General features: G+C 44.3%; 1 protein-coding gene across 1 annotated transcript in view; it reads right to left on the bottom strand.

Moving 5' to 3' along the window:
- The window catches only part of camsap2a (calmodulin regulated spectrin-associated protein family, member 2a), a 142,898-nt gene extending 134,392 nt beyond the window's left edge, over window positions 1-8,506 (bottom strand). The window contains 1 exon segment of the mRNA XM_055642443.1: window positions 8,003-8,506. Coding sequence (XP_055498418.1) covers window positions 8,003-8,147 — 145 coding nt within the window. The 5' untranslated portion in view covers window positions 8,148-8,506.
- Between the last annotated feature and the right edge of the window lie 2,971 nt (window positions 8,507-11,477).

An 11,477-nucleotide genomic window follows, 5' to 3' on the forward strand; every position in this document is an offset into this window, starting at 1 on the left:
GAACAGTGAGTGAGCTGGCAAAAAAATCATAGCGCTATCTCATACCGTTTTTACTCAAACTGCACAAACCGGAAGATAACAAGATCAGAGTTTTTAGTTATGTATAGATGTGCTCAAATTACATTGGTACATAGAGCAGGGAACAGCACTGGAATGGGTTCTTTGGCCCACAATGTCTAAGCCGAACATAATACCAAGACCAAATCGTATTTCTGCATATCCATATGCCTATCCAATAATCTCGTAAATGCCACTATCGTGTCTGTCTCAACTACCACCCCCAGCAGCCCGTTCCAGCCACTTACTACTCTCTGTGTAAAAAAACCCACTTGCCCCGCACATCTTTTAAACTCTGTCCCTCTCACCTTAATACTATGCTCTCGATTATTTTGTTTTAGTATCCCGTAAAAACCATTCTGATTCTATACACTTTCTTTGCCTCTCAATTATATATACCACTATCAAGTCTCTCTACAGCTTTTGCCATTGCAGATAAAACAATCCAAGTCTGTCCAGCCTCTTCCTGTATCCCTTAATCCAGGCAGCATTCTGGTAAATTTTCCAAAGTTCCCAGATCCTTCCTACAATGGGGCGACCAGAACTGCACTCAATACTCCAAATGTGACGTAACCAAAGTCCTATAAAGCTACAACATGACTTTCTGACCCTTACAATCAATGTCCTGCCCAATGAAGGCAAACATACCACATGCCTTCTTAAACATTCGATCAACATGTCATCACTTTCAGGGAGGAATGGATTTGGACCCCAAATTCCCACTGTACATTAATGCTGTTCAGGTAATGCTATTAATTTTATTTCTACTTACATTCAACCTCCCAACGTGTAACACCTCACACATGCTCGGATTAAACTCCATCTGCAATTTCTCTGCCAATTTCTGTAGCGGATCTGTGTCCCGCTGCAACCTTCAATATTCTGCAAACTCCCAATTTTGACCCAATCTTAAACAGCTCTTGGGCAAAAGCTTTGCCAGGATCTTACACGAGAACAAAATAACAGGGGGACAAGAGAGAAGTTTAGGTAGTTTACTGGACTGGAACTTAGAATACCCAGAGCTAGCAACTCAAATGTTCTTGCCATGTAGGTTCTAGTGACTCAAATGTTGCTATACTCGAATGACTATTGAAGACAAGGGAACAAAAAATTGTAAACTTGGTATTTCATAGACAATGTAAACTCCAGCACCACACTGCCACCATGTTTATATCCTTTCTCATGAACTGCAGAAAATTACAATGGCTGACTTTAAATGGACCAGGAAGTTCTTTGCCATTGGTTTGCAGTACGGGAAAGGGCCAGAATAACTTCATTAATTGGTTAGCGTTCATTCTTCTGCTTGACAATAATAATAATAATAATAATACATTTTATTTATGGGCGCCTTTCAAGAGTCTCAAGGACACCTTACAAAAATTTAGCTGGTAGAGGAAAAACATGTAAGGGGAATGAAATAAATAGTAGAGACATGACTAGTACACAAAGTAAATACAGAATTCAATACAAAACACAGTATGAGGCAATTAATGCACAGATGAAAAGGGAGGGGGACGTGGGGCTAAGGATAGGCAGAGGTGAAGAGATGGGTCTTGAGGCGGGACTGGAAGATGGTGAGGGACACGGAATTGCGGATCAGTTGGGGGAGGGAGTTCCAGGGCCTGGGAGCTGCCCTGGAGAAGGTTCTGTCCCCAAAACTGCGGAGGTTGGACATGTGGATGGAGAGGAGACCAGCTGATGTGGATCTGAGGGACCGTGAGGATTGGTAGGGGGAGAGGAGGTCAGTGAGATATGGGGGGGCCAGATGGTGGAGGGCTTTGTAGGTGAGGATCAGGATTTTGTAGGTGATCCGGTGGGAGATGGGAAGCCAGTGAAGTTGTTTGAGGACTGGAGTGATGTGATGCCAGGATTTGGTGTGGGTGATGAGTCGTGTGGCTGCGTTCTGGACCAGTTGGAGTCGGTTGATGTAAGTGGAGCTGATGCCAAGGAGCTCCTATGATAGTGATGAAGGTGGCAGGTTTCCACCCAGAGGTGGATGGTAAAGCATTTTTGTAAACGCAAGGAACTGCAGTTGCATTTTTTTTTTAAATGGGTACAGGTCATCAATAAGTAATAACTGGAGGTAGTCAACACCATTGTCATCGGGCACTGGGATGGTGAAGGTCTCCAAGAACAGTGGAGTTAATTACCAGGAGGAAATGAGAGAGCAGTGGCACAGGATAATGTGGTAGCGTGATCGGCCAGGACAGAAAGTGCAGACAGAAATATATGCAACCAAGGAAATCCAGAGTTGTAAATAACTGGTAAAAAGGAAAGTCAATGTTTAATGTCAATGAATGTGGCATTTGCAACATGATACACAAGTTGGTAGTGCAGATATCAATGTATGAATATGATGCAGTAGCTACTACAAAAGTGTGATTGCAGGGAGATTAGGGCTGGATGCTTAGTATTTCACATTATACACTGTTCCAAAGGAATAGATAGGCCAAAGGGACAAGACAGTGCGGTGGCATCGAAATGCTGTGTCGTGATAGAAAACTAGGGGATAATGATGGAGATAGACACAAAAAGGTCTGACGGGTTTGAAGAAGAGTTTTGACTCGAAACGTCCCCCATTCCTCCTCTCCAGAGATACTGCCTGTCCCGCTGAGTTTTGTGTCCATCTTCAGTTTAAACCAGAATGGTGAAGGAGAATCAGGTATTTCAGCTAGATCATGAATAGCGGGAGATGGAAGACGTGGATGAGAGTAGTCTATTGACCCCAAAATATGGACTCTCAATTATTCGTAAGAGAAATAGGAAAATATCTACGGCACATTTGCAGAGAACTGCAATTATCATGGGAGATTTCATCTACATACTGATTGCATGAACCACATCGGCAGGGCCTTGTGGAAGATTAATTTGTGGAATGCGAGGGGAGCTTTTTAGAGTGAAGATAGACACAAAATGCTGCAGTGACTCAGTGGGTCTCTGGAGAAAAGGAATAGGAGACATTTCGGGTCGAGACCCTTCTTCAGGCAGGAGAGTCGGGAAAAGGAAAACAAGAGATATAGATGGTGATGTAGAGAGATATAGAACAAATAAATGAAGGATATGCAAAAACGTAATGATGATGAAGGAAACAGGTAATTAATTGTTAGCTGTTTGTTAAGTGAGAGCGATTTACAGACAATGACAGTGAACAAGGCGACTTTGAAGCTGGTACAATTTGGGTGGGGGAGCAATGGAGAGAGAGGGAATGCAGAGATTACTTGAAGTTAGAGAAATCAATACCCATACCAATGGGTTGTAAACTGCCCAAGTGAAATGAGATTCTGTTCCCCCAATTTGCATTTGGCCTCACTCTAGCAATGGAAGAGGCATAGGACAGAAAGGTCAGTGTGGGAATAGGAAGGGTAATTGAAGTGTTTGGCAACCGGGAGATCAGGCAGGTCCTACCAAAAACAGGCAGGAGAGGCCGGGAAAAGGAAAACAGATAAAGGAATAGAGACACTGGTGATGAGATAGAGGGTGATAGAAGAAATAGAACAAATAAATGAAGGATATGCAAAAACGTAATGATGATGAAGGAAACAGGTAATTGTTAGCTGTTTGTTAAGTGAGAGCGATTTACAGACAATGACAGTGAACAAGGCGACTTTGAAGCTGGTACAATTTGGGTGGGGGAGCAATGGAGAGAGAGGGAATGCAGAGATTACTTGAAGTTAGAGAAATCAATACCCATACCAATGGGTTGTAAACTGCCCAAGTGAAATGAGATTCTGTTCCCCCAATTTGCATTTGGCCTCACTCTAGCAATGGAAGAGGCATAGGACAGAAAGGTCAGTGTGGGAATAGGAAGGGTAATTGAAGTGTTTGGCAACCGGGAGATCAGGCAGGTCCTACCAAGGAACGGGCTAGTTCGGACTTGGTCTTGTGTAATGAGGGAGGATTAAGAAGGCACCTTGTGGTTAAAGATCCCAGGGACATTATGATAGAATTCCAAGTACAGTTTGAGGATGAACACCGCAGGTCCATAACTAGTCTTCAATTGAAAAATTGACAATTAGAATGGTGAGAATTAAAAAAAATCAAAGCACTTTGAACTGTGACCAATATACTGTAGGTCAATCACTATATGGTAAGGAAAGAAGCAGACATTTAGATAACCTCAAGTATACAACTTAAATTGCAAACTATTACAGTATACATGTTTCTATACTGGATTCAAATTGATGGAATATGAGTGTACATTACCAATATAGATATATATATATATATATATATAGCCTTAAACTGTATGCTCCATTACATTCTCAATACTCTAACCTAACATACAAATTCAAATGTTTTTGGAATGTAAAATAAACTTTAGTACCATTATGTTTGCCTCAAAAATGTCTGTAAGGAAAAGAAAACAAGTAAAGGCTTATCTTGCGATCACACTGCCCTAAAAAGATGCAACACCAATTGGGCTATTAATATCCAACGCTCGGTAAAAGAGTGTGAAACAACAGCAACCTAACAGAAATTGCAAGTCCTCCAAGTTGATGTTTTGATTCCACACCTCTACAGTAGCAAGACCTGAGCAACGCATATAGGGCATGAGGAAAGACAGCTGCTCCCACCCTCCCTCTTGCAAGGATACAATCCATTAACCTTACTTCCATGGTCTCTGCCACATCAGCTCCCAAGACGAGCCTTTCCATTCTAGAGATGTCCTCTTTCGTCAATTGACACGGCATGCCCCCCTGCTATGTGGACAGAACCCTCATATTTCGCCTGGGCAGCCTACACCCCAGAGGTATGAATATTGCCTTCTCTAACTTCAAGTAACCCTTGCTTTCCCTCGTTCTCGGTGGGGCACCATGGGCAATAGGTAGATTGGCTTGGTACATATAAATTGTTCCTTGTGTGTGTGTAAGATAATGTTAATGTGCAGGGATCGCTAGCCGGCGAGGACTCGGTGGACCTGCTTCTGCGCTGTATATCTAAACTAAACTCTCCATCCCTCCGCTTTCCTAGTTCTCCAACCAGTCTGACTGTCCATATGATTAAATGTTATCTCTGTTTGCTTCGTTGTCACCTTCTCCTAGCTAACAATGATCTATTCTACATTTTTCTTAACCTGCATCTTTTTTTGATGTTGTGTTTTCACACCTTATCTCTGTGTCTCCCTCTCTCCTGACACTCAATGTGAAGAAGAGTCTCGACCCAAAATGTCACCCATTCGTTCTCTCCAGAGATGCTGCCTGTCCCGGTTGGGCTACTCCAGCATTATTTGTCTACCCTCAACCGTGTCTCTTATGGCACAATTCTGCTCCGTCTCCTCCTCCCCGAGCTGATAAAGGATAGTACATCTTTCTCCGACATTTCCACCAGCTTCAACATGGTCTCAACTTTCCATGTTGCATGGAGCCAACTCTCCCCACAACTCCAAGGCTTGCGATTGCATTCCCACCCAACCCATTCCCTCCCCAGTCACTTTTCCCTGAAACCATGGGAGATGTAACACCTCCCCCTCACCTCCATCCCAGGACCCCAGCACACCTTCCAGGTGAGACAGAGGTTCACATGCACCTCTCCCAACCTCATCAACTGCATTCAGAGCTCTCATGTGACCTCCTTTATGTCAACAAGACCAAGCATAGACTAGGCGCCCCTTTCGCAGAAAGTGTATGCTCAGTCTGCCAAGGTCTGTTGGATCTCCCACATGCTAACCATTTTAACTCCCTATCCCATTCCCAAACTGACCTTGGGCTCCTCCATTGCCAAAGTGAGGCCTTAAGCAAAATGGATGAATAGTGCATCCTATTCCACTTGGATAGCTTACAACAGTTTGAACGTTAAACAGTCCAATTTCATGTAGTGCCCACCTCTCTCTCTCCCCTACACCAATCAGTCTGAAGAAAGGTAAATAGAAAAAGCTGGAGTATTTCAGCGGGACAGGCAGCATCTCTGGAGAGAAGGAATGGGTGACGTTTCACGTCGAAACCCTTCTTCTGAAGAAAGGTCCTGACCCGAAATGTTGTCTCTCCATTCCCCTCATAGGTGCTGCCTGACCCGCTAAGTTCCTCCTGCACTTGTGTTTTTGCTCAAGATTCCAGCATCTGCAGTTCTTTGTGTCCCTGTTTCCATCTTTGCCGTGCTGAACACATTCTAGGTATCCCTCGACATGACAATATTCTGGAGAGGACCGTCTATTAGCACTCTCTTGTTATTAAGTCAACAACCTTTACACTGATTAGCAGAGGTGGGAGATTGCAACCTTCACGTGGTCCACCCTGTTTCGACTAATGCAATTAACCCGACGTGCACAAATAAGTAGATCAATTAGAACAAGTTGACCTACAACTTTAGGCTGTGCACACCATACACAAGAAGAAGAAGTGCACATTCACCACATGACTAACGGGTCTATTTCCAAGCAAATTCTGCATGTTGAACCCAACACTGGCAATGGCTTCCTGTCCATATCTTCATTATAAGGACAAATGGAAGCAAGGTTAGAAGATGTGTAGGAAAGAACAGCAGATGCTGGGTTAAATCAAAGGTAGACCGAAAATGCTGGAGTAACTCAGCAGGGCAGGCAGCATCTCTGGAGAAGGGTCTGACCCAAAACATCACCCATTCCTCATCTCCAGAGATGCTGCCTGGCCCGCTGAGTTCCTCCAGCATTTTGTGTCTACCCGCAAGGTTAGAAGATATGGACTTCAATGAAAGCTGCCGTGGTCAGGAGGTCCGACGCTTCCCGATCACAAGAGCTTCAGAAGAGGAATGGAAAAATGGAAAGCTTGGTAGGCTGAGAAAGCAGACAAGATGAGACAAAGGCTGCACTTCTCAACACAGCCTTCGTCTGTGGCAGGTGTGACAGAGAATTCATTACATTAGGTAGCACCAGAGGGCACAGCCTCAGAATAAAAGGAAGTACCATTAACATGGAGATGAGGAGGAATTTCTTTAGCCAGAGGATGGTGAATCTGTAGAATTAATTGCCACAAACAGCTGTGGAAGCCATCATTTGGGTATTTGTATGGCAGAGATTAATAGTTTCTTGATTAGGAAGGGTGTCAAAGGTTATGGGGTTGAGAGGGAAAAACAGATCAGACATGATTGAATAGTAGAGTAATCACGATGGGCTGAATGACCTAATTCTGCTCCTATGTCATATGTAATGTGCAAACCACAGTTTATGGGGCATTGGGGCCTTCTTAGTGTTGATATTGCCCTGAATTGACAGGGCTTCAAAAGAAACTCATCAAAACAACTAAATATTTACCCCACTCTTGGTCAGTTGCTGCAACTCACCATCATAACTTCTTGTTCTGCATCTAGTTCACCTGCCACTCTAAAATAACAGCCATACACTTTTACAAGAAGCAGTGTAAATAGCGTAGAGAAATCATATATGAATCTAATTTCCCCCATGCTATAGATGTGAACAGCAGATTTTCCAGAAATTGTCCTCGTGTGTCCTTGACCTTCTCTTACCTACCTTTAGGCATTTGATAGAGTAAAAATTGTGTATTACAGGTAAAACATTGTTTCCACAAATGAATGCAGGGTATATATTCGTGTTATTACTGTAGTATATAAACAAAATTCCCGCACAACAAGGAATAATTACAGTGGTGTCAATAATTCTTACAATCATTCGACCCCCGTTTTGGAAGGATAATTGTGTAGTTCGTTGATTGATTTATATAGAAACAAACAAACCCATGTACCAACTATGCATTCCTGAAATATAGGAATACAAGGCAAATGGGATCTTTCCTTTTGGGGCACAAGAACTGGACAACCTTCCTGGGAATTCAGAGCCGACCAAATGTCAATGCATTTGCAAACCGTTTGGTGTTTGAAGTGTTTAATGAGGCCGGCAGTTCACAGGGCGCTGATGTGTCTGCAACTATAGCCGATCGGCCGCCCAGCGAGAGCCCCCCTCCCCTCCCCGGGCTGCGGCAATCCCACCCCCAGCTCCGCTGCCCCCGCCGCCTACCTGTCCCGAACGCCTTGGCCACCAACCACGACAGGCTGCAGGCGATCTTGGCTCTGGAGAAGTCGTAGTGATCGAAGGATTTGATGGCAGGGACAATGAACGTCTTCTTCATGTCTTTGGCCGGGTCCGTGGCGTCGCCCATCATTGAAGCGCTCGGCTGAGCCGCAGATACACCCCCGGCCTGTCACTCTTACGGCATCCCGCCGCCGCCGCCGCTCCTTCCCAAGTCAACCAGGCGGATCCGGACTGTTTATTCCCCGAGAGGACGGGACGGGACGGCTGCTGTGGCCGCTGCCTCCCCGGGCGCGGCTCTCCCCTCCCCGGGCTACCCACGGCTGCAGGCGGGGGCCGGCCGCCTGCTCCCGGCCGCTTCCATCCTCCGCTCCTAGCTGTCACTGGGCTGTTGCTGTTGCTGCTGCTGCTGCTGCTGCTGCACCGGGACCGCCGGCAGCCTCCCGGGTCACGGCTCCAGCTCCACCCAGCACTCGGCGCGCTCCCGGCTCCCAGCGCGCCCCCGGACACTCCTCGTGCCCGCGCACTGCGCGTCCGCCCGCCCGCCCGCCTTCCCTATGTCCTCTTTTCCAGTCTCCGCATTTTCTGCCTCCCCTTCATCACAGACATCATTTCCTGGAAACCAGGAGCCGACAATTTCAACACCAGTCGTGTCCGCTGCTGCTCCATCATTCCCCATTCCATGCACTTAATATCAGAGGCAGGATTGCCTTGTTGTCATACATGTCCCAGATGGAGCAATTACATTCTTACTCCCTGCAGCACAACAGAATATGTAAACATAGTACACTGTAAACAGTGTAATAAACGAGAAAAAAAGAAGTGTATGTGTATATATACAGTACACATACTCACATATATAATATGCATATATATACAAATATATACCCACACGCGCATATAAGTACAATTAAATAACAAACATTAATAGAGCAATAATAACAATATGTAGTTATTATCTATGTAGTTCAGAGCCAATGTTAGTGAGACCTCACTTCCCAAACAATGTCTACACAAATAAATTATTTTTGAAAGTCGCATCTCTCTGTCAATTCAATTTCAATTTTCAATTTTTCAATTAAAAAAAAAAAAACTGTATTGGCATGGTAAAATACATCGTTATATTGCCAAAGTATAAAACATGACATACATATTTAAAATGCATAAGTATAAATACAAGTATACAGTGCATGGATAGATATGTCCCTGTACATAAACTCGCAATAGACCTCTATCCCTTTATTGGTCGCTACACGTTCTTGCAGCTGTAAGCAGTAAACAGTAGCTGTCTCTGTCTCTCTCATAGATGCACCACACGCGTCGTTTATACTTGGAGCATTCATATAACGTTTGATTAACCGATACGATATGACATTTGTTTCAAAACGACACACCAGTTGAAGACAGCGGATCGCCCAATGCAGACAGCATATTTGCCAAAGCGTTGTTAATGTTTATGGTAGAATTAATTCACCACGGTTATTTATCGGCGAAACATTGTAACAACATACCCCCCAGATACCAAAGGTATATTATAAGGAAAATAATGCGATAATTCGTTCCAACTTAAAGTAAAACAATATTGTCAAATCGTTAATGTGAATGTTTGATTGAAGACTTCATTTCTGAAATATGATTAAACGAGTAATTCGGAAATATTGTCCCAATTATAAAATCTTTAAATATTGTCCCAATTGTAATTATGTTAAATATTATCCCAATTGTAAAGTCGGAACCTCAACACAGCGAAAGGACCGAATTGTCTGAAGAAGGGTTTCGGCCCGAAACGTTGCCTATTTCCTTCGCTCCATAGATGCTGCTGCACCCGCTGAGTTTCTCCAGCAGTTTTGTGTACGACCGAATTATCCCCTTTGTTAAAGTTGAATGAAGGATAGATCTGACCATGACAATAAAGATAAAGCTCTCGACCCGAAACGTCACCCTGTCCCGCTGAGTTACCCCGGCATTTTGTATCTATCTTCGGTTTAAAACATCATCTGCAGTTCCTTCCTACACAATAAATAAAACTCAATTGCTCCTGTGGTAGATTGTGCTGAGAGAGTTAGCGGGGCCTTCTCATCTGAAGGACTGCAACAGCTCTGAGAGCAGCAGACACTCAGATCAACAAAGAAGTGCAGCTTCTTGGTGTGGGACTAGAATGCGCAGCCTTTCTACTCAATAGCTGACAGAACTACCATAGGAGCCAAAGAAAAACACAGCCACAGCTGAGGCGCTCGAATCTATCCCCGCAAACCTTTTCCATGGGATTTGTTAGCATCACAGTTTAAAATGTTTAACTTAATTAAGTGAATAGGTAAACACCATTAGTTTAATGGTGTATTATATTCACCACAGGATTATCCCCACAGCGCCCGGCGACATCCTGCATGTGTTATGTTGAAGATTTCTTTCCAGCTAATTTTCAAAGATAATACTTTGATTTTTTAGTATATCATAGACAATAGAGAAACCCTTAAACCTATCACATCCATGCCAGCTCCTCAAAGAGCCGTTGTACTAGCTTCAAAGTCGTCTTGTTGAGCCTCATTTTATGCAACTCCTTCTCACCTTGGCCACAGCTAACAATGGCCTGCGTCCTTTATCATCGTTATGCCCGTCCCACTTAGGCGATGTTTTAGGTGACTCCAGGAGACTAGGCTGTCGCCACTTGGTCGCCGGGGTGTTGCCTGTAGGGTCTTCTCAGTCCCCCAAAGTTGTACCTTTTTTCTGGTCGCCGCTGGATTTAGAAATGTTCACAGCTTTTTGGTGACAGTCGGAGCCCGTGGGCTTGATGCCAACGTTCGTAGCCTGACGAAGGTGCTGTCACCACGATGTGGGTTGTCGCCAGGATGACGGAGTTTGTCGCCGGTGCTAACTTTGGTGAATTCCATTGGCGACTACTTACGTCAACCTAGGTCAACCGGCGACAGGTACCGGCGACTGAATTGCTTTACCTTGTCGTAGCTTGGGTGGACATAGGTTGTCGTAGGTGTGGTCGTAGGTGGACATCCTATGGGTCGGCGGTTGTTGGTAGCTTGCCATCGCTTGGCATCGACTAGGAGGTAGGTTGTTGTTGACATTGTTGTAGACATTGTTGTAGGGGGGTCCCTAATATGAAAGTAATCGCCTAAATGGGACAGGCCCATTAGTTTTTTGCATATCTTTCATTCCTTTGTTCTATATCTCTCTATATCACCATCTATATCTCGTTTCCCTTTCCCCTGATTCGTCTGAAGAAGGGTCTCAACCCAAAACGTCACCTATTCCTTTTCTTCAGAGATGCTATCTGACCCACTGAGTTACTCCAGTTTTTTGTGTCTATCTTTGGTTTAAACCAGCATCTGCAGTTCCTTCCTAGACACTCCTCAAAGAGTAACCTGTTCAGTTACATCCAATGCTCTATCTACACAGCCCTGAGAATTATTTACCCTCAAGCTGCAATCGAATTTCCTTTTGAAGGCTT

Source organism: Leucoraja erinacea, chromosome 10 (assembly GCF_028641065.1).
Source record: "Leucoraja erinacea ecotype New England chromosome 10, Leri_hhj_1, whole genome shotgun sequence".
Taxonomy (NCBI): domain Eukaryota; kingdom Metazoa; phylum Chordata; class Chondrichthyes; order Rajiformes; family Rajidae; genus Leucoraja; species Leucoraja erinaceus.